Source organism: Protopterus annectens, chromosome 9.part0, assembly GCF_019279795.1.
Source record: "Protopterus annectens isolate FY-2018-M chromosome 9.part0, PAN1.0, whole genome shotgun sequence".
NCBI classification, from domain to species: domain Eukaryota; kingdom Metazoa; phylum Chordata; order Ceratodontiformes; family Protopteridae; genus Protopterus; species Protopterus annectens.
The window spans coordinates 953,770,207-953,794,442 of NC_056743.1; the positions used below are offsets into that span (position 1 = coordinate 953,770,207).

Consider the following 24,236-nt stretch of genomic DNA (forward strand, 5'->3'; position numbering starts at 1 on the left):
GTTCTACATGAACGGCAGAATGAACTGGCACCCCACCTAAGCACCATGTTCAATCATAGTCTCACCTCAGGCTTTGTGCCCACTGAATGGCACACAGCGACGGTTATCCCACTTCACAAAGGGGGAGCCACCATGGACCCCGGGAACTACCGCCCCATTAGCCTAACAAACCTGGCCTGCAAGGCCATGGAATGTATCATCATGGAACTTATAAACAAAGACAGTAATCTCCAAACTCTGGACACCACCCAGTTCGGGTTTGTAAAAGGCAGATCATGACTCCTAAACCTGATAGACTTCTATGAAGCAGTCACCAAAGCCGTAGACGAGGGTAAGGTGGTTCACACAGCCTATCTAGATCTCGCCAAGGCTTTTGACACCATCCCCCACTCTGGAATTATAGATAAACTCACTAGACTAGGTATAAATCCCTATGTCACAAGATGGGTTGCCAACTGGCTCACTGACAGAACCCACACTGTGAAAGTAGCAGACTCCAATCCGACTTCAGACCAGTGACAAGTGGAGTACCACAGGGTTCAATCCTGAGTCCTCTCTTGTTTGGTATCTACTTTTCTGAGGTACAGGCTAACACAGAAGGTCTTTGGCTAGAAGTTTGCAGATGACTGTAAACTAGGAGCCATACTCAAAACTCCTAGCGATGTGGACATCCTTGAAAGGGTCTCACTGAGACAGATGCCTGGTGTCAAAGCCATGACCTGAAGCTCAATGCCAAAAAGTGCATTGTCATCCCCTTGGTAAAAACTCTGTACCCATGAGCTACCACATAGGTGGTAGTCTACTTAACACCGAAAGTGTGATAAGAGACATTGGGACACATGTGAACAGTAGTCTCTCCTTTGATAATCACATCGCCACAGTAGTCAGGAAATCCTTCTACATGGCACACCTCATCACAAAAGGTTTCTCATCCAGGAAAAAAGAGGTCATTGTTCCCCTCTACTCATCACTCATTAGACCCATTATAGAGTATAATGCCCCTTTTGGTATGTACCTCACAAGTCATCTACAACAACTGGAAAGGCCAGAAATACTTCACAAAGAGGATTACTGACCTCAAACAGATGCCCTACTCAGACTGGCTCAAAAAACTCCAGCTTTACTCTGTTGCATATCGCTACGTAGAGGCAATCTCTGCCTAACATACAAAGCTATGTCAAACCCAGAGCTGTTGGACATGCTCCACTTAAAGAAATCCCAATCTCTCCAAGCTACATGCTCTAGGGACCTAAACCTTGTCACCACAAAAAACAGAACATGCTGGACGGATAGATTCCTGTTCCAGAGACTATGACTTTGGCTATGTTTATATAGGCACTAGGGCAAATAGCCTAGTGCCTACCTACCTACCTATAAACCTATGAACCTATGAGTAGGTAAACATAACCCTGACTAGGGCTATCATCCTTGGAAGAGACAAAAAGAAACAAAAAAAATCACAGGTCTTATTCCCCCCATTGCATACTCTTCCCTTTGCTCTGCCTTTTCCATTCCTCACCATGTCTATTTTCTGAAGCAGATGATCATATCAGTTTATCATTTTGGGAGCTGGAATGTCATTTGTCCTCCATAATGCATCATACAATACCTCTTAAATTCTTTGGTCAAGAATTATGGACAAAGCTAAAAATAATGGGGAGACAAATGCCCAAAATCAGGTACAAGTTAAAATGTTACTGTAGTTCACTTCAAAAAGTTATTTGAAAATCAGGTTTTGCATCAGCATGCATTTTCTGAGCAATGAGAAGTATGGAACTCTGACAGGTACTGTTGTATGACTGTAATACTTGTTTATTTAACTGAAAATAAAAAAAAATGTAAGAGGAACATGACAAAAATATAAGGCAAAATCAAAGAGATTCTGCAAAATCATGGACATCTGAGTGGTATGCGGCACATTGAAGCAATTCTTGTACAGAAACTGCCATCGGAGGTGGTGGCTTTACAAACACTTGTATTACATTTGCAGTGGCAAAAAGAATACCCGAGTTTGTAAAGTCATTCCTGAACTACCAGGCTATCTTTCAGACAGTCAAATAATATTCATGTGGGCCAAAAACTATCTCAATTCCCCACACACCTGCCAGGACTGTTATATCAAAGGAATCCTCCTTGCTCAACTGAAGTATGTCGCCCCATCTCCCACTTGTTTGCGCCACTGTCAGAAACACAGCCACCCTTCAAGCACTCTCTAATGAAATATATTGATTCATATCAAACTCGCATAGGAATGAATGCCATTGCCTTACCCTTTCCAAGGCTAAGTGGCTTCCAGTGGAGTATAGATCCAGTCTTATTCTTGGTTCCCAAATGTTTAAAATACTCAAACTATACACACCCTCCCCTCTGTCTTTACTGCAACTCAAACCAATAACTGTAGGAGCCAGTCCAGAGGCAATTCATCCTTATAACACCCCCACCCCTTCAGACTACACTCATCTAGCAATAGCTTCTCAGTACTTCCTCAGAAACTATCCCTTGTTCAGGTCGCAATTCAGGCAGTATTTACTAAAAAAAGTATGAATACAGTTATCTATCCAAAGGACACATTACTTAATTCACTACCTTCCACAGTGCAAACGTTACTGTCATCTCAAGCACATCCACCTATTATACACCCACACATTCTCAGCTGTGGCCTGGCCTGTCTACATATACACTGTTCTAAGCTCCCTTCACATAATGTTGGTCCTATTCTTTCTGTCTCTCTCTCTGTCTCATCTTTGCACTCTACTTACCTTCCTAATCCACCTTCAGCTACTGTGTACTTCCTCACCTCTTCTCTTTCCCTTGATTATTTCCCTTCCTTTACTTCATTTTGTGACTGTAAATAAATTTCTTTGTAATAAATAATTTTTACTGACGTATTATAAAGTTTACAATTATATACTGTACATTCTTATGTTACTTTTCATTGTAATCCAGGCTGAGCCTGCAAAAACTAAGAAATTGAAATCCTCGATTCCAAAAGGATCCTTTGAACCGGAGGTCTCTGATTCTAAGCTACTAAAGATGACAACTTCCCTGGCACTGCCAACTAGGCGATGTTGAAGGCTCTGATGCAGGACAGTTTATCTGCTCTTTCTTCAATGGCACAGATTACATCAACACAAGCCACGGATGTTATGTGATCCTATCTCGCCTACATTCTGACTGATGGGTTCGGAGCCGATCCTCGGCTCGACTGCACGCTTATGCTATAGAGCGAGGCCTCTAATTGGCTGAGCTATCTTTATCCCAGGATGCACCACCATTAATCCCCCAGATCTCGTTTGCCGCTTACAGAGCTTGGACGTGGTCTCAACATTGGCTGGGCTAAGTACTATATTTATAGTCTCTTTTCCTGTCAGTAGTTCACTCATTTCAACCCAAAAGCTGTTTTAATGGCTATTTTTTGTGTACGAGTGTGTTTCTTGTTCTTTCATTGAGTTTTCATTAAATTTTCCTGTCAGAGAAGGTTCTGTTTAAGTTAGAGGGGCCTTCCCCTGTACTAGCTACTTTAGTGGTTGTGTGTGGGTCAAGTACCCGTTTGAGTTAGAGGGTCTTGACCCTCCTTGTTTCCCTTTTCCTTTCTTACTGTTCTTGTAAAAAAAAAAAAAAAAAAAGAGAAAAAGCTCTTTGGTTAATATTTTTTCAGAGTTGGTGTTTTTTGTGTATGTAAACGCTTAATCTACTGTTGTGCTATATTTTTTCTTCATTATGTCTAATGAACATAAACCCTCTGGGTTTAAGAAGTGCACGAGGTGTGGGTTCAAAATGTCCATAACGGACGACCACTCCTCGTGCGTCTATTGCCTTGGCGCCAAACATTTACAGGAATCGTGCAGTGTATGCCATGCGTTTTCCTCCAGAGTCCTCCAGGAGAGGAAGAACAAATTAATCCTCAAAGGATTAATTAAGCCTTCCTTCGAGGAGGCTTTGTCTTCCTCTCCTTCTCCTTCCAAAAAGAGGAAAGCGCCGGCTCCGACCAGTCAGTCGGATCCGACGGCTAAAAAGACTAGGCAGACTTCTCCATCGGCTCCACGGACTTGGAGCCGAGGTTGAACAGTCTGCCTCGATGCCTCCAGCCTCGACCCCTCGGGTTTCGGAGCCGAGGTCTGGGGCATCGAGGCGGGTCACCCTCATCGGCTCCACTGATATTGGAGCCGATAAGGTCATCGGCTCAGACACTTCCCCTCGGGCGAAGTCTTTATCGGCACCGAGGGAAATTTCTTTGAAGGTTTCCTCAGAGCCGATAATTGTTGAGTCCTTTCGGAGCCGGTCCCCGAGCCCTTCGGAGCCGATGGAGAAATCGGTTCGGGCCCGATCGGTATCCTCGAGATCTTCTAGGATGTCTGATTCGGACATCGACAGGGTGCTCCTTCGACTCTTCCAGTCTCCGGTGTTCCAAAAGATGGTTTCGGCTCCAGCCCATTTGGCTTCGGAGCCGATGGTCCACTCCCTTACTGTACTTCCTCCTCCAACAGCTTCGGCACCATTGGAGCAGGTGTTGGTGGAACCAGTGGAGGTGTTAGGGTCAGGCCTGACCCTTGCTCCGACTCCGGCTCCTGGGTCGGAGTTCAGTGCACGGACTTCTTCCTTCGGCCCTGGGGGGAGGCTTCGGGATTGATACCTTCGGTCCCAAGTCTCCCTCTTGGTGCGTCGGCGGCGGGAGTACCGTCCACTGTCGTGGCCATGGAGGGGGGACCTTCCCAGGATTCTGGTGGTCCCGCCTTCAGGGCTATGAGGAGTGCTCTAGCCAAATCTTCATTGGCTACCTCCACCATTTCCCCAGCTCCTTCCCTACATTTGGAGACTGGGTCATTGGCAGTTCCCCTGTCCGCAGACAGCAGAGCCCCTGGGCCTCAGGTTACCCCCGCTGGGGTTTCTCCCCCTCCTGGAGGTCCTTCTGAAGCCTCTTCGGAGGAACCTCCCAGGAAGAAAACATGCAAGAGGAAGCACGTTGACTCCCCTGACGAGTCTTTGACATCTGACACCGATCTCGATGATGCAGAGGGGTCCCCCAAGTCATCCTCGGATGATGTCTCCTTTGCAGACATCCTGGAAGCCCTAAAACAACGAGGCGGCTGGCAGTCCAAACCTCCCTCTGCTGATGAGTCGGTGTTCCTGAAGGCCTTCGGGGCTCAGCCCTCCGCCTCCTGGGTGTCTCCGCCCTTCGACGAGCTCTTGGATTTGATCTGTCGGAGGGCGTGGGAACACCCGACTCTGTGGAACGGTGCCCGCTCATCCAAACAAATTTCTTTGGGGCCCCCAGATAGAGAGTTCCTCACAAAAGGTGTGGCTGTGGATGCTATGGTGGTGGCATCTGCTACGCAGCAAGATGTAGCAGAGGCTTCTACGTCCGTCCATCCTCCTAATAAGGAGTCTAGGAGCATGGATCGGTACGGCAAGCGCACCCTAAGTTCAGCGGCCTTTACTCTGAGGTCTTTGAACTACCTGACGCACATTACAAGATTCCAGAGGGATCTGATTAAGGAGCTATCCGATACCCTCTTAGGTAACCTGCCTGAGGAGCTGGCCCAGACGGTTGGATCTCAGCTGGCTACAATGTCATCCATTTCGAACTCGTCCATGAGGCTCATTTCGTATGCGGCCGAAGGCGAGTAGAGCGGCGGGTACAGGCATTGCTCTACGGAGACAAGCCTGGCTCCGCCTGTGTCATTTCGTGGAGGCCTTCAAGTCTTCATTCGCCGACGCTCCCTTTGATGGGTCCTCCCTGTTTGGGCCCAAGGTGAAAGACACACTTACCCGCTGTGAACAGGAGGGTAAGACTCTGACTGCCGTAGGGGCATGATTTTCCACTCCCTTCGCCTTATCCCAAGGCTAAAAGAGGAGGGAAGATGTGGTTCCGAAGATCGCAGAAGTCTTACCCCTCTCAGCAGGAAGGTTCCCCCTCCAGAGGCAGAGGAGGGGGAAATTCATCACAGACGCCGTCCCAGAGGCGGCAGAGGCCCCGCAACACTGGAGACCACGAGTCCTTTCATGGCTCTTCAGCTTTTCATAGTCCTTGAGGGATTGCCCGACTGTGCTGCTCTGGAGCCAGTCGGGGTCGCCAAGCAACTAAAGGCCTGGGAAGGGATCACTCAGGACCGATGGGTGCTTCAATTATCGCCGGAGGTTACTCCATCCCATTCTGTTGTCCCTCCTCAGTCCAAAAGAATCCCGGACCCGCCACCCAGTCAACGGGATACCGCAGCCATAGAAATTTCAAAACTGCTGCAAAGGAGCAATCCAACCGGTCCCGCAGACCAGATTGGATTAGGGACTTACTCAAGATTCTTTTTGGTGCCAAAAAAGACCGGGGACTTGAGGCCCATTTTGGACCTAAGCAACCTAAACCGTTCAGTCAAGAAGTCCAAGTTCGAATGGTCACTTTACAAACCATTCTCCCATTGTTGGAGAAAGGTGTTTGGATGTGCTCCATAGACCTCAAGGACGCGTATTACCATATCAAAATACATCAAACGTCCAGGAGACACTTGCGCTTCAGCCTAGGAGGCAGTCATTTTCAGTTCCGTGCACTGCCCTTTGGTCTCACCACAGCCCCCAGGGTGTTCACCAAATGCTTGGCAGTAGTGACTGCTCACTTGAGGAGTCTAGGATTCCAGGTGTTTCTGTACCTAGACGACTGGCTTCTAACTGCCACCTCCAAGCATCTACTTCTACGGAGCCTGCAAGCCACAACATCACTGGGCAATTCCCTCGGAAATGACCTTCAGTTGGCCAAAGTCTGTGTTACGGCCATCTCAAAGAATAAGATTCATAGGGGCAGAGATAGATTCAAACCAGATGCGGGTCTATCTACCTGCAGACAGAATTCAGATCATACAAAATCAGGTTCGAGCCTTACTCCCCAGGTCCAAAGCCCCAGCCAGAATGGTCATGCAGCTATTGGGTTCGATGTCTGCCACAGTTCTGCTAGTTCCCTTGGCAAGGTTACACATGAGAATCCTCCAGTGGCTTCTTTCAACTCAGTGGTCCTTTCAGGAACTCCCTCTCAATCATCTAATATGGATCACAGAATCTTGCAGACGGGACCTTCGCTGGTGGCTGGAGTCCTCCAATTTGGATCAGGGACGACCCTTTGTTCTTCCCCCTCCGGCGGCCACTTTGACCACGGACGCCTCCCAGACGGGGTGGGGGGGCATTCCCTGGGCAGGTCAGTCCAGGGCAAATGGCATCCGGAGGAGACCCCTCTCCACATCAACATTCTAGAAATGAGGGCAGTACTCCTGTCCCTCCAAGCCCTTCACAATTACCTCCCTCAGGGCGTAATTGGTATTCACTCAGACAACATGTCAGTTGTCTGGTACCTGAACAAACAGGGAGGGACCAGATCCTATCCTCTTTGCAGGGAAGCGATGAGAGTCTGGGAATGGGCAGTCTCGACCAAACGCTTCCTAGTGGCTACTCACATTCCGGGCAAGTCCAATGTCATATCCGACAGGTTGAGCAGAACCATCCTCTCTCCTCACGAATGGTCTCTGAATATGACTACAACAAGGCAGATTTTCAGCGAATGGGGAGTTCCGTGCTGCGACCTCTTTGCGACTCCTCTGAATGCGAAGTGCAAAGATTTTTCTCCCTAATCCCGGCCCGGGGAAGAGCCCTATGGACGCGTTAGTCCATCCTTGGCCCACCGGCCTGCTTTATGCCTTCCCTCCAGTTCCTCTCCTACCCAGGGTAATTCAAAAGGCATCTCTCTTAGGGAGCAAGATGATCTTAATTGCTCCTTATTGGCCTCGTCAAGTCTGGTTTCCCTATCTTCGAAACATGCTCTGGAAGGTCCATGGTTCCTGGACCAGGTCCCAGACCTACTGATTTATCAGTCGGGACTACTACACCAGTCCCTACACACATTAAAATTGATGGCCTGGCTCCTCCTCTTCCGACCATAGTCAGGAGACATGCACTGGACCCAGATGTGGTGCACATATTGTCTTCAGCTCACAAGTCTACTACGAAGAAACTGTATTCTAGCAAATGGAAAAGGTTTGCTATCTGGGCTCAACTCCGGGCCTGGACCCCATTTCTACTCCCGTGGCAGAAGTACTCAAATTCCTGACCTCTCTTTTCAACCAAGGCTCTTCTGTTTCTACCATCAAAGTACAATTGGCAGCGATTTCTAATTTTCATGAATCCATAGACCCACCTTTAATGAGCAACAGGTTGTGTAAGACCTTCTTGAAAGGTGCTGCTCTATTAAGACCTCCGATTTCTCATCCTGCACCTCCATGGGATCTCGATATAGTATTACGTGCCTTGACTTCTTTCCCCTTTGAACCGGCAGCTACCTGTGATCTGAAGTTTCTATCATGGAAGACAGCCTTTCTAGTGGCAATTACTTCAGCCAGAAGGGTTTCAGAACTTCAAGCTTTGTCAGTGAAACCCCCGTACTTGGTTTTTCACACAGACAGGGTATCCCTCAGACCAAATCCTTCTTTTGTTCCTAAAGTCTGTTCTACTTTATGCTTGCAACAGACGTTAGAGCTCCCAGTTTTTTTCCCAAAATACTCCAATAAAGCAGAGTTTATTTTCCACACACTAGATGTCCACAGGCAGTTACGTTTTTATTTGGATAGGACCAAACAATCAAGGAAGACAGATCAGTTGTTTGTGTCCTCTGCAGAAAACAAACTGGGCAACCCAGTCACGAAGGTCACTATTGCCAAATGGATCAGGGACTGTATTACTCAAGCTTATATTTATTTTAACAAAGAGCTTTCCACCTCTGTTAAGGCTCATTCTACAAGGGCTATGGCTACTTCGGTAGCATTTCATTCTAAGCTTGCTATTGGTGACATTTGTGCTGCGGCTACATGGTCTTCCCCGCACACCTTCATTTCTCACTACAAATTAGATGTGGCATCTAGAGGATGAGCTTCATTTGGTTCCACAGTGCTCAGGAGTGTTTTCCAATGAGCCACCCAGGATTTAGGCGCTAGGGACGCTGTCCCATCAGTCAGAATGTAGGCAAGATAGGATCACATAACATCTTTTAGTTATGTATATTTTTGAATCTTTAATGTGGAGTTGGATTTTGGATCTTAAATGGGGGTTTCTTCATTTATCTCCCACTCTGGTTTAGCTGACTATGGCTAACCTAGGTGTCCATGCTTGGTCATGGGGGAATACCAGCATTGTTAAATGAGGTTTAATAGGGATCCCATAGTTGGGTGTGATGCTCTTGTATATTCAACTTTGTCCCATCTCAATTGGGTCTGCCCTTGCCAGGTTGAGTGCAGATGTTTCAATTCCTGAACATTTTTCACTAGTATGTTTGTATGAACAATTGATATTCTCTCATTGCTGTAATACTAATTTCTGCATTGTAAATCGTAAAATGGCTACCCCTAACCAGGAAAAGCCAAGATACACAGTGAATAAAATACTGAGGTTGTACACAATCACCAGGGTTCTGCAATGCAGGTGGAGTTTGTCAAGGGAAAAAACTGATGGGGGTGTTAAGAAATGCCCCTTTTTATATAGGGGTGTTGCCTTAGCAAGAAATGCACATGTTTCAATAATAAATGAAAGGGGTGTTTTTATTGGCTCTGTTTTGGGCATGACAGCATTTTGCTTGAACCCTGACTTTGAATGGTGGCCCACCCCCTTCTATCTGAATAGATGGGCAGCACCTTGGCATACTTCACCTTCAGTTAATTTTGGTTAATATTTTTTCAGTATCAAGTTGGCAACTGACAATTGTCACTTACTTTGTAAATCTGTCATTTGCAAAAGTGGTAGTGGATTAAGTAAATCCTTGTTGCATATTGTGAGTCACTCTACAGACTTCACTTTTCAACTGTTAAACATTGTATATTATGAAGTCTATATACGTGTATTTATAAACTGTTTTTTTGTTGAAATTGTTAAATGAAATTTTGCAGTTGTATTTCAATTAAATTTTTATTCCTTTTCCCATTTTTCCCTCTCCTTGGTTTTGGCCACATCTCCGTTGCCCATGCACTGGATCGACTTGACTTGCCCTTGTGTTGCCAATCAATGACGTTGACCCATCCACCCCTGAACGCCCGTGTGAAAACCCTGGTTGGCTATGCCCTTATGGGCTCATTGAAAAAAATGGGCACCATACCTGAACCTCCGATTGAATGCCCTGCCCATTGCCAACATCCACGAACGCCAATGACCAATGCAGTACAATGCCAGTGTTTCAGTCCCAGACAGCAGTGGCCCCGAGCGGTATGTCCCAAAGGTTTATGCCTCACTGCCTGATTAGAAACAAATGTATTTTTATATTACCTGCCTTTATATTTATTATGATGTGTGTTTTTTATTTTCTTTTTTGGGGTATTCCCTTGGTATAATGTTTTTAGGGGGTAGTTTGTCTTAATCCCATAAGGTCTTTCTAGTGAATTGCCCACCCAGAGCAGTCCACTGATTTTTTTTTTTTTTTATGTAATGGAAGGAGCACAGCTTCAAGTGTTGCATAGTTGGTTGCTGCATATCTAAATCATAAATTTGTTTAAAAGCAGTCTCTTGCTCTGTCCTTGTGGCCCACCTTGCTCCCAGAACATTTTTGTCATACTCTTGACAAGTGCTAACCTAGTCACTCTTTCACTTACCATTTGTGTTGTCTGTCTTCTGTCTTGCATTCTTTTGTCTTTCAACTAGTGTCATAACTTGCTCCAATTCTAATTCTTTTGCACTTAAAAAATGTTTTACCACTTGCATATTCCTGCTTTCTTTCCCTTCCCTTCTGCTCCCTTCCTTTCTCCTTCCTCCCCTAAGAGAAGGTGTGCCAGTGTCGCAAATGTGATGGCGAGGATTTCCTAAATTACTGGTGTTGGTGAAATTTTCACTTTTCTGCTCTCAGCTCTGCGTCAGACTTTCTTGCCCACTTAATCTGAGCCCTTCCAATTGCCCAAGCTTTTTTAAAAAGACCTTTTTTGTCTTAATATAATTGCATGCTTATTAATTTTATACAATTATGGGGGAGGCTAATTATAGGTGTGTTGGGGGGGGGCTAGTAAATGTTAAGATTGAAATTTTCCTTGGTTTAGGATAGTGAGCTCACTACATTTTCTTTTGTTTTAAAAACAAACTGCCAGCATTTTGAGCATCAGTGCCGATATAGACACCATTGGAGAAATTTTGAAGAAGATTATCCCCACTCTAGAGGAGGTGAGTAAAATGGCGTCTGACTGGTAACTTAAATTTTGCACTTCATGACAGCTGACTACAATTTCTGCAAACTGTAGTGCCACACTGTCCTAAATGTGGTTCACTAAGTGCACAGGGTGTTGTAGATAAAGTGCTTTGTGGTACAAATCACAATCCTGTAGGTGGCCTAAATTCTGTTCTGGAACTGTTGCTTATGTGTAGGGCAAATTTTTTGTAAAAAGATGTCAGTCTTAGACCCTTCATCAAAATTGCCTGTATGATCCACTTTGTTCTGTAGCACCACTAACTAGACTTGGATGGGGGGGGGTCTTGCGTGCTGAATTTTTGTCCGGCTTAAATTCGAGGTGTACTAATCAACTTTTGTTTTTACCTAGTACCAGCATTACAAAGGAAGCGATTTCGATTGTGAACTAAGAATTCTTATACATCAGAGTCTGGCTGGTGGGATCATTGGTGTCAAAGGAGCAAAAATTAAGGAGCTCCGAGAGGTAATTGCATTTTAATTGAAAATTTGAGCACCAACGATTAACATTCTACAAAAAATTGGTAATCTCAAAAGTGTAGTACCTCACACTCGTTCTGAGCAGCTTTGGGTGTGGAGTGGGTGTGATGTACATGATTGGCCGGGGAAAGTAGAAGACTGTCCAGGTTACCATTTCAATATCGGTAAAAAGCACAGCTGGGGTAGTTACAGAATTAATCCTGTTTCACATTTAGGTGTTTCAAAACTTGAGCAAACATTAATAAAACATTAAAATTTTATTGTCATGCACAAAAGAACAGATTTGTACTTGAGCAGGAGTGATTTTTCAGTAGGTGATTCAACTCCCCTTTAGCTACAAGCGCACTAATCGAGCACTGATATCAGGGCAACACTTGAAAATGATTGCTTGGAATGTTACCAGGCACACTCGGTGATCTCACTTCACTGCTGCTGCTGAAGTGGCAGACACACTTGCTGTCTTTCCTGTCAATAAGAATTACATGTGAGCCCTAATTCTAAAGTACCCTGAAGTGTGTCTTGGGCAGAAAACTACCATTACAAAAATGTGAAGAAACATATGCTAGGGATAAGGGAAGTGATGCAAAGTTGTTGTTGTGCAGCAGTCTATGTACAATCCCTTTAAGCCTCTGAGTACTATGGCACTAGAATAATGCACTTACACAGCATAACCACTACTGGGTTAGTAAAAGTCATGCTGCAACGTAGCTGTCATCTTGAAGAGATTTTAAATTTTCTGTAAGTAGATTAGTCTTGAAGTTTGAACATAACTGGTTTGTACAGCTAACATCACATGGGGATTATAAGCAGTGTCTCATTAAATGGAAAGCTATTTGCCCCGATAACTGGAAAATTGCCAAACTTGTTTATATAGCAAAGGCCCTTGCGTTTAAGACCCACTATACTTTTCAGAAACGGGGACAGTAATGTTTTTGTAACTCCTAATAGCAAGCTACTTGCAAGTTAAACATGACTTGTTATAACTGCACAAACGCAATGGTTAATTTTTGAACGTGGGGGGCACGGTTCATTACCCAAACACCACTTAACTTGGCTAAAATTTCCTTTAATGTGTATTAATATATTATTGTGCTCACTGTGGTGGTGCTGCAGTAGCGTCACTTCACAGACCTTGCCCGTTCAATTCTCGGAGCGTTTAAGTGTGGCGGCATGTGTGAATGGGCGTTCCTTCGTTGATTGTGCGTTAGGCCCAGCAAGCCAGCACGTAAAAATCTACTGCAGATCATTAGCGGGCTGGAGTTCCACTGTGGCGACCCCTAACCAGGAATAAGACACAACGATAATATATTTAATTGCCAATTTACCATAAGAGTTTAACCTGTCCATGTTTTTATGCTATATGCTTTTTTAACACTGAAATAATTAGCTAAGTACTTCTAAAATTTGCCATCAACCCGCATATTTGTGCATTAAATCAAAACTACTGTCAGTTGGTAATAAAGTAAAGTTGAACACAAACTGAATAAAATTAGAAGCTAAAAGTAGCAGAATGGCAGGAGCGTTCGGGCTGGAGGTGTGTTCGGGGCTGGATTCGCTACTGCACATCCTGCAAGGTACTACACGTTGAGATTACCAAAAAATCAAATAGTGTGAAGACTTGTATTTAAAATAAGTCTGTAGCTTGTAAAATGAGACTAAACTTTAATTTGTTCCTCTTTCAGAACACGCAAACTACCATTAAACTTTTCCAGGAATGCTGTCCACATTCTACAGATAGAGTAGTCCTTGTTGGTGGCAAACTTGAAAAGGTGGTGAAATGCATAAAGATCATTTTGGACCTGATATCTGAGGTGAGTGCTATGTTTTTATAAAATGGCTTCTAATGGGGCTTGCAGTGCGATTAACACAGATCATGTTGGGTGGCATCTATGCCCTGTTAAGGTTGAGTGGGTCATGTCTGTATACATGTTGCAGTCCACTTGTAAGGATTGTCCCTTTCCAAGGAGCTGCACCCAGCATCCATGCATTTCTCCCTACAGAAGTCCTGGTTTGGGCAGTTTTGTCCTATTGTGAGGGCAAGAAAATTGTAAAAAAAATAAGTGAAACGCTGTCATTACTGTGGGACTGCTTTTATGTAAATTCATCAAATGTGAAATTACCTTTGAGCCATCTGTCATATCTATGAAAGTTACGACTACACTTAAACAGCTTCCAAAGCATATTGTCCATATCAGCATTAACAAGTGCTGTAATTTTCCCCCCTTAGTCTCCAATCAAAGGCCGTGCACAGCCTTATGACCCAAACTTTTACGATGAAACATATGACTATGGTGGCTTCACTATGATGTATGATGATAGAAGAGGACGTCCTGTCGGATTCCCTATGCGTGGAGGATTTGACCGCATGCCTCCTGCTGGTCGACCTATGCTTCCAGCCCGAAGAGATGATTACGACATGAGCCCCAGAAGAGGACCACCTCCACCACCACTTCCAGCCCGGGGTGGCAGAGGGGCTAGCAGAGCACGTAACCTTCCACTTCCTCCGCCACCACCCCCAAGAGGAGGGTAAGTAGCATCTATTTTAAAACTTGTAGCAGCAGTTTATAGCTAGTACATTTTGGTAGTAATTTTTGTTCCCATTAAGTGGGGTTGCCATAGCTGCAATCTGTGCACATAATATTGTACTAGGGTCTCTTCCCTAGAAAGCAAAATTGCACTTTGGTCTTGCTGCACCTTGAGTTGCACCAGACTGCTAAGCACACTGCTGGGAGGGGTATTGTGCAGTTTTCAGTTTAAATGAAACAGTTGTCAAGTACATGCCTGGGGGTATAATTTGTATTGCCTGATCTTGGCAGATAACTTTGACCAATACAAATGCAACTGCCATGCAGTTGTAGGATCTGACCCATTTAATTTTGGCACTAGTAAAACCCACGCAACTGCCATGCAGTGGTAGGATCTGACTGGTGCTTACATTATGTAATGTGATTTTTTTTTTTTTTTTTTTTCCCTGTAGTGATCGAAGAGGCAGACCTGGTGATCGTTACGATGGAATGGTAACCTTTAAGTTCTTGGGGGTTTGGTTAGGGGGGTTAAAACTTTGGTTGCTGTGACTTGATTGTGACTGGTAAAAATTTCTGAGTAAAAAAAATTTTTTTTTCTTTCCTCACCAACAGGGAGTAGGTGGTTATGGTAAGTCAAATTTTTGTCTTCACTGCTGAATTTGAGGTTTTTTTTTTTTTTTTTTTAAACTAGCCTGTAGAATGAATTGAGTGAAAGTTGTTGTTCTTTTTAGGTCCTAATTCATATGGTGATCTTGGAGGCCCCGTCATAACCACACAAGTGACTATCCCTAAAGATGTAAGTGTAAATTATTTTTAATAGCTTTGGATTATTCCTTGCATTTGGCCAAACACATCTTGACAGTGCATTTTGTGTTTTTGTTTTTTTAAGCTGGCTGGTTCTATAATTGGTAAAGCAGGTCAGAGGATTAAACAGATACGCCATGAGTCTGGGGCTGCAATTAAAATTGATGAACCACTTGAAGGCTCTGAAGATCGTATTATTACTATCACTGGCACACAGGACCAGATCCAGAATGCACAATATTTGTTGCAGAACAGGCAAGTAGCACATTGTTTACAAGACTTAATGTATGGCAAGAATTTACCGCTTGCAAGGAATATGCTTCAAAGTTAGAAAAATGTTTCTAAGTATAGAAGATTCATTGAAAGTTGGTCTTGTTCTGTGTGGAAGACTAGTGATTTTGTTGTTTTTAGAATACTAAGGTGACAACAAATCACAGTCTGCCATATGGCATGGACCTTGGATCTACAGTTGCTACAGATTCTACAGGCTTTTCTGTGTTCAAAGCAGTAATTCATCTTGGTAAACATTTTAACTTTGTATTTTTTTCTGTCTTCCAGTGTGAAACAGTATTCAGGCCGGTTCTTCTGAGAAGTCATCTGAAGATGGGACTACTGTGAAGTTTTTTTTAATCTGCTCCTGTTTAAAAAGCCCAACATTCCTCGTCTGCTTAGTGTTTACCATTCGGAGTGTAAATTTCATCTCTAACGAATCAATCGTAGGGCCCCACTTTTAAAACTGCAGGAGTGATTTGGATTTTTATTTTGTTAAACAGTCTGTACTTTTTTCTGTAACTAGAACATTCTCATTTTTGTGTGCACTGTATAGAAGTACTGGTTTTCCAGTTATCCATTCAGCAGCCATGTGGATATTTTGTTTTTGTAATAAAACATTTTATGATTTTTTAATTGTGGAGACTACTGGTAATTCTATGATAAATTATTACGTATTTGAAGGTTACTGATTTGCAAGGATGTAGCCAGTGCCCTGTTTGTTCCATGTATATTTTTTTACCTTACTGCCAGAAGTGGTATGCAAATAAAAAGTTGGAATTCGTGATTTGCCTACATTTTTCTTCCATTTTGCAAAAGGCGGGAATTTAAGCTTGGTTGCTAATCTTGCAGATTGCATTAAATTACTGGCAGTGAGTGAAATGCACAGTACAGCATTTTAAAAATGTTAACTGCTTCCACTAGAACAGTACCTTTCTGTACTGTGGTGGTTTTACTTTCAAAACTTATCCTGCCCTGGAATACCTTGCTGCTACCAAGTACATGTAGTTTTTTAGTTGGTTCTGTCAAACTGACTCTTAATCTACCCATACTGTGATCGCACCTCCCTGGTCCTGTTAGCCATACAGAAAGTAAAGGTTATAACAAGGAAGCAGTGTATTAGCAAGTTACTTGTTACTCTTATCCTGTTGGGTGTGAAGAGGGGTGGGAGAGGAATCAAGGTAGTAAGACTTGTGCCAGTCTGAAAGAACAGTAAACACTTTGAAGATCTGTCATTAGATGGCATAAAATACTGCAATAGAAGTGTATCCATGTAAAAAATCAGTGCAGTGATGGGAGCTTTAAGAAGAAAGGCCTGTGAGACTAGCACTACATTTTGGGATACCTAGAGATGACCTAAATTGGAATTGCTTCAATATGCCAGACCTTATGTGGTCAGACTAGGAATGATAGCCCCATAGCAATTTTAAAAAATATAGGGATCTCTAATGAAATGTTCAGTCTGTTTCCTGTACAGATTGCCCTGTCTGAAAGTGACATGGGGAGCCAACCCAGGTGGATTTTCCCCCCAATCCATTGCTCCAAATGGGAGTCAGATGACCTAGTTTAATAGAAAGCCTGGGCAATGTCTCCAGAATGTTTTGAGGCACTAACTTTAGAACCCTAGATGGGGGTTACCTTTGATCTGTGCATCCATCAGGGCTGGGTTGAGTGCCTTAAGAGGCGTTTAAAAGCTCTCCGGTTACTGTCTTATCTATATTTGCACCCTGTATTTTCTTTGAGGAACCTCTTGGGTCACTTGGGTGCTGCAAGTGTCTAAAGTACGTCATTTAAATGGAATACAGTGCAGCTTTCTGTGATCTGGGTGCCATGGATTTCTTCAGTGGACAAAGTTCACAAACCTAGTTCATATGTAAATCAGTCTAGTGTTTGGGATTTTGACTACCAGTGAATGCCTTGCATGGCAAACCATCCCGAACCGTCTCATCTGGATTGGCCACTTCCTTACATGTTCTGTCCATGAGCCAATTGGTTCACCATAAGGTGTCCTGTCAACAGCCTCACCTTCCTCCCATTCCATTCGACTGTCACCCCTGGTGCTAACTTGCCCAGCTCCAACTGGAACAGTTGGTTTCTCTGGGACATAATTGCCTTTAGAGTTAAGCAAACCAAATTCCAGATGGTCTCGGTTAAGTCTATTTCCTTAAGCACTGTTCAAGGAACCTTTTCACTCCCAGTAGAGGCTCCAGGTCAGGTTACAAGTAAAACATTCAGAATAGAAGTGTTAGTTAGACTCTTTCTACAGATGCTAGGCTTGATGGCAGTCGCAATAACATTTCCTTGGCCATCTATCGCATGCAGATTATCCATTGGCTTCTGACCTACCAATCAAGTTAATGAATCTACAGTTTTTTTTTTTTTTTTTTATCATCTTTATGACCAGTTGCTGCTACCTTCGTAGGTCCATTCCAATGAGATTCTTTCAGGTTGCCCATTTCTCCTTCCTTAAGCCACTAATGGTCACCACAGTTGCTTCCCAGATAGAGGGGGGGGGGGTCATCTGGGAAGGACAGTCTAAAGCACTTAATTTGTGCATCTGAGAGGACTTTTTTTTAGTAATGCAAGCACTTTGATACCCTCCCACTGGGGACAGTGGCAGTTCAGATGGTCTATCAACAAACGAGGAGGGAACCAATTCGTTTTGTCAAAAAGCCAGTTTGGCAATGTGTGGTTTCTTCCAGGGAGTTCCATTGCCTCAGTGGTCTCAACCCTGCTGTGATAGGAAACACTTTCTTCCACTGGGCCACTTTCTTTGCCTTAATCCCGAGTCACCTACAGACTCTCCTCCTATTGCCGTCACCTAGAGACTCTCTTCTCTCCCAACCCCCTGATAAGAAAGTCATGAGGTCAGAGAACAGTTGTCCTGGCCATGACAGGTTTTAGTTTCCCTTCACTTGGGGCCTCACTTATTTTGGAAACCTTTGATTCTGCACCCAGCAGGAATGGTTCATCCAAATCTCCCAACATCTCAAGCTTGCTGCCTGCCTTTTCCAGTTGCAGGTATTCTTCCCTTACCTCACTGGTTCAAATCATTTTGGCCCATCATAAACCATCTACTCGGGGACCATACTTCTCAACCTGGAAAACATCAAAAATCTGGACAAGGGGCCCATGAAAAATGGGTACAAATCTGTATGCTAATTAACATAAATTTGCATACACTATTAAGTAACCCTGCCCATTACAATGGGATATTTGGCTATTTCACCCCATTTACCATAAACAGTGTTTCATAGCCTAGTACTAAACTGAGACTATCTGCCCTGGGGCATTTGTAAGCCTAGTCATAGTAATGTGGCTTTCGCCACCCCATAAAATGGTACAAAATGCACAGAATAGATTTAGAATACTGTATCTATGTGTAGTAGTGACACAGTGAAGGTCCCCTTGTATAGAATTAGTTTACTGTGTCCCTGTCTAGAAGTGACAGATGTGACCCCTGGGGTAAACTTACGATCTCCCATCCACTCTAGATTTTTCTTGAGTCTGAGGGGCTCTGCCTAACATGAACTGGGATCTTGTTCCAGAGCATGGGAAGCCTCTGGGTTATGAATCTATTCCTCTAGCATATCCTATTCATACTTGTGCCGAGGTGTAAGTCTTTAGCTCTCGTGGTTCTGATGGATTTGGATTTTTTTGAGGTGGAGCATGTCCATCCGTTCCTGATTGGACAGGGCCTTGTACGTCAGGCAGAGATCACCTCTGAGCAGGTGGTATGCTACTGAATAGGGCTGGAGTTTATTTAGTCTGGCAGAATAAGATATGTTGGAGACCCTTGGTCCTCTTGGTCTCTCCAGCTGTTGCAAATGTCGTGTGAGGTGCATACCAAATGGGGCATTGTACTCAATCATGGGTCTGAGGGAGGAGTATAGGGGTACAATGACATCCTTGGATCTGTATGTGAATCCCTTCATAAGGTGTGCAGGGTAGAATGGTTTTTCTAACCACTTTGGCAACGTGGGTGTCAAATGAGAGGTCTCTGTCTACTTGGGTCCCTAGGTCTCTGATTACTTTTTCCGTACTCAGTGCGTTGCTTTCTGATAATTTGTGGGTACTTTGTTTTTCCCAAAGGGGATGACTATATGTTGAGCTTATCTATGATGCCTGAGTGGGGTATTTTCGAAGTCCTTAGCCAAGTCCAGGTAGGCTGTATGGACTGCTTTGCCCTCATCAATGGCTCTAGTGACTGTTGGGTTCAAAATTCAGGATCTGCCTTTTACAAAGCCAAACTGGGTGGGGTCAAGTGTCTGTAGGTTCCCAATGTCTGAGTTCCATAGCTTTGCAGACCCGGCTGGTTAAGCTTATAGGGTGGTAGTTCCCAGGGTCTGTAGAGGTACCCCCTTTGTGGAGTGGGACCACTGTTGCTGTACACCAGTGTTCAGGTACATATTCTGTAAGGCTAAGGTTAAATAGCATTTTTATGTGCGGGTTTAGCTCCTCTTGGAGTTCACGTAGCATGCAACCCGGGATACAGTCAGGTCCCATTGATGCTGTGTTTTTAGCTTTGCTGAGGGCAGCTCTCACCTGGACATCTGAGATGATAGGGAGATTACATTCGGGTATTTCTTCTTTTGGGGGTGAGGGAGGGGAGAAATTTGCACTGAACCTGTCAGCCAGAATGTTGGCAATATCTGTGGGTTCAGTGTATTTTTTGTTGTGAACTAACTGAGCATGAGGGTTTCAGCCCAGGTTTCTAACATAGCTGAAGAAGGCTTTGTGGTTATCTTTAGTGTCCTTGGCGATTTTTCTCTCAAAGCTGGCCTTTGATGTTTTTATGAGAGAACGTAGTTTTCTGCTAGTGTTTATCAGATGTTTTCCCTTTATGGGATTTTGCTCTGTCGTGCAGTAGCTTCTTTTGTTATACAATTCGTTAATGGCTGAGGTCCACCAGACAGGACACTTGCCTTTGGTGGAGAGGGACTTGGATTTATTTGGGATTGCATGATCCATGCATTCTTGGAGATGTCCATAGAAAGCATTTGTGAAGGATTCAACATTGTGGGATGTGGTATCCACTGGCCCAGTGGGCTTAAAGGATGCCATCTCAGTCTTAAGAGTGAAGTCTGCTTTTGAGAAGTTTTTCACTGTGGTCTTTTGTGCTGGGAGGTGGGATATGTATATCCAGGGTGATTCGTTTGTGGTCAGATTTCACTAGTGAGGGGTATACCTCCGGTGTGGAGCATTTTGTCCCTATGTTTGTGATGATTGGGTCTAGTATATTATCTCCCCTAGTGGGAGAGGTGACTAGTTGTTCCAGTGCATTTGAATTTATGAATTCCAGGAACCTTTGGGCTAGGGTGTTAGGGCTAGAATAATGTACCCAATCTATGTTAGGGTAGTTGAAGTCTCTCAGTATGATGGTATTTTGTGATACATTCATATCCTCCAATGCCTTCAGGAAGGCTGAGTGGTATTCCTGAGATTGGGAGGGTGAACATGCTACCAGTTGTATAGCAGTTTTGCCTATGGTTAGTTGCACCTGTATGGTCTCTGATGCTTCATGTGTTGCTATTAACCTGGAGGTGTGGGTGTCCTTGATGAATATGGACACTCCCTAGGCTTTGTGGTTCGGCCCGGGTTTTGGGGCTAAAAAGCATGATGCGAGGTATAGCCTGGTAGAGCTGGGGTGCTCTCAGGAGCCTTGAACCAGGTTTCAGTTACTGCACAGACGTCTATGTTCTCCATACTGAGGAGTGCATAGAGTGCCTGCATCTTGAGATTCAGACTTCTGGCATTTAGCAGCATTACCCTTAGTTTTTTTTCCATTTTTGTTTTCTAAGGAGGTGGGTTTGTCTTTTGAGCCTTGCCTAAGGAAAGGCACTATGGGGGTGGCAAGAGCCTTGGCCAATATCCGGAAGCCCAGTGGTGACAGGTGCAAGCCGTCCCTTGCGAAGCGGCGTGGCTTGTCCAACATGTCATCCCAGGCAGACAGACATTGGATCCCCTTAGAATGACACTAGTACTTGAGCCAATTATTAAAGCTGATCATCTTGTCTTTGTATTGTGGCATTCTTGGTGAGGGCAGGATGCTCAGGGTCATACCAGCCTGGGCTACATAATCGGAGAGCTCCTCTGTCTCTCCATGTAGTCCAGGGAGGTACGTCTCAGGTCATTCAAACCAGCATGGACAATGACAGAATCTGCCCTAGAGACGACTGCCTCTACATCGGCTCCTGTAGCCCACCTACCCCACTCAGGCTGGGGACGCAACCTCCCTTTAAGCCTGCTGTGGTGTGGACAAAAGCTGAGAGAGAGAAAAGGGTAGAGAGGCACCGCAAGCGATCATCTGAGTTGGGAGCCTTTTCCTAGTCCATCTGTGAAAGCTGTTAGGACCACTTCTCTGCTCCATTCCCCATGGTTCTCCACTGAGCCCTTGGATCGGGGGCCTTCTTAGAGGTAGTTTCACAGGACCAGATCCGTGTTGGTCAACTGAGTCTATCAGAGCTTGATGTGGACAGGATGATGTGGAGATTCATTGTCATCCAAATGGGAGTCTGGCCAGGCCCCTCTCCAGCCAGAGAGGAGACCTCTGCCCTTCTTCCGTCCGTCCTATCTCCTTTCCTGATCCGATCATCTGTCTCGGTTTATGGATCCTCTGAGCTGGGGGTTCGGCACACAGTCCCTCCAACCTCCACACCGGCCATTACCTTGAGTTCCTCTGATCAGACTTGTTTGGATCAGAGCAACTCTCTTGGCCGAGAACAGGGAGCTGAATCAGAGGGAACAGATGTCTTCGGCTTGGATTTGGTCACGACTCCCATCGGCTTGTCCCAGGGACAGCCCGTGCCAGAGGGCCCCCCAGGTGGATCCCATGATTTATGAGCCCTCTTCAGAGTCCCGCTGAGGAGGCCCCACATAAGCATTCATATAAGAGGAGGCACATGAACTCCCCAGAGTCCCTCAGAAGATTTGGATGAAGGTGACTGTTCCGCAGGTCACATCCCGAGGATGTCTTGTCTCCTTTGGAGACATCATGGAAATTTTCCACCAGAGGGGAGGTTGGTCAGCCCCAAAACCCTCAATGGACGAGACTGTTTTCTTAGAGGCCTTTGGTACGGGCCCATCTACATTCTGGGTGTCCCCTCCTGCAGATCCATTAAGTGGATCTTGTCATCATGCAAGCATGGAAGGAGCCTAACACCATAGAGCCAATACCCAAACGCCCAGACAGGTTACTTTCTCCTCCCACAGACAGGCTTGGTACAAGGGATCCCCTGTGGATGCTATGGTGGTAACTGCTGCCACCAAGAGAGAATTTCTCAGGAAAGTTCTTCGGTCCACCCTCCGGGCAAAGAGTCTAGGGTGGTGGACCACTTTGGAAAGCGAGTTTTTTTCTTCAGCGAAGTTTTCCATACAGACGCTGAATTATTTGGCACACGTCATTCGACTCCAGCGGGACCTGGTCACGGAATTCACTGTGTCGCCCCCAGAGTCCTTGTTTCCAGAGGACAAGCGGCTGTTGGTGAAAATGTCGACTCTGAAATCCATTTCTAACATGCCCATGCTTCGTCTTTCCCATGCCACGGAAGGAGTTGCTAGGGCAGCTGGGACTGGCGTAGCTATGAGGCAGTGCTTGTAGCGTTGCAAGCCTTTCATGCTGTTCTCCACCTGGGGACGATTGCAGTTCGGTCGGACAACATGTCCGTTGTCTGGTACGTCAACAAACGAGGAGGGACCAGATCTTACCCTCTGTGCTGCGAGGCCATGAGTGTGTGGGAGTGGGTGATTTCCACCAGTCAATCTGTGATTGGAATGCACATCCCGGGCCGCTCCAATATTTTAGCGGACAGATGGAGTCTAATCCATATGAGTGGTCTCTGAAACAGTCAGTAGCGCAAGAGATCTTCCTAGCGTGGGGTCACCCTTGCTGCGATCTCTTCGCATCTTCCAGTGTGAAGTGCAGCAAGTTCTTCGCTCTAATCCCCACCCCAGGGGACTCCCCCAGAGACTCTCTAGTCCATGCTGGGCCTCCCAGGTTACAGTATGCCTATCCCCCGCTACCTCTCTAATTCCGAAGTTTCTTCAGAAAGCATTCTGACTGGGGTACTCATTCTCATTGCCCCCTTCTGGCCGTCAAGTGTGGTTTCCCTTCCTCTGGTCTCATGCTCTTAACTCCTCCAAGGATTCTAGATCCCTGCCCGGATCTCGTATCCCATCCCCCGGGCTTCAGTCCACCCGACCTGGACAGCCTCAAGCTGACTGCTTGGTTGCACCAGTTCCCCTGATCACTAGGACTCTCAGTTTATTTTCGGTAAAGAGTATTCTGGTGGCATCCCTCAAAGCTTCCACTAGGAAGGTTTATCGCGGCAAATGGAAACGCTTCTCAGAGAAATATAGATCCATTTACTGCCCCGGTTCCTGCAGTCTTGGAGTTTTTGTCCTATATTTTTCAACAAGGGGCTAGTTCCTACACAGTGAAAGTACAACTGGCAGCCATATCTAATTTTCATATTGGAGGAAATTTGAATGCTCTGGCCTCCTTGAGACTGTGCAAGGCCTTTATAAAAGGTACTTTTGTCTTGCGTCCCCCAGTTAAGAATTCCATCCCCCCTTGGGACCTTGCTTTAGTTCTGCAGGCATTGGTGTCACCCCCTTTTGAACCAGCAGCGTCACTAGACTTAAAATTTCTGTCCTGGAAAGACAGCCTTTTTAGTGGTCATTACTTCTGCTAAAATGGTTTCTGAGATCCAAGCTTTGTCGGCCGTGCCCCCCCCACTTTCTTACCGAAAGTGGTTTCTGAATTTAACATTAACTAGATGATTAATCTGCCTGTGTTCTTCCAAATTTCCAGAACAATGGTGAATACAAGTTGCACTTGCTAGATGTTCATAGCTTCATTTCTATCTACACAGGACTAAGCAATTTCGTAAGTCTGACCAGTTATTCGTGTCCTTTTCTAGACCCTTTTTGGGCAAGGCCATTTCCAAGGTCTCCTTAGCCAATGTATA

General features: G+C 45.0%; 2 protein-coding genes across 3 annotated transcripts in view; both read left to right on the forward strand.

Moving 5' to 3' along the window:
* KIF27 (kinesin family member 27) overlaps positions 1–24,236 on the forward strand; it is a 1,524,306-nt gene that overhangs the window by 146,826 nt on the left and 1,353,244 nt on the right. The window lies entirely within an intron of this gene.
* Positions 9,768–16,054, forward strand: HNRNPK (heterogeneous nuclear ribonucleoprotein K). 2 transcript variants are annotated; one of them, XM_044083688.1, is made up of 10 exons: positions 9,768–10,224; positions 11,094–11,166; positions 11,541–11,654; positions 13,351–13,479; positions 13,896–14,194; positions 14,646–14,685; positions 14,806–14,821; positions 14,925–14,989; positions 15,083–15,252; positions 15,556–16,054. In XM_044083688.1, the coding sequence occupies exons 1-10, from the start codon at positions 10,175–10,177 to the stop codon at positions 15,584–15,586; spliced, it is 987 nt and encodes a 328-aa protein (XP_043939623.1). In that variant the 5' UTR covers positions 9,768–10,174; the 3' UTR covers positions 15,587–16,054. The 2 variants fall into 2 exon arrangements, with proteins under 2 accessions (XP_043939623.1, XP_043939624.1); XM_044083689.1 differs by having other exon boundaries at positions 11,547–11,654.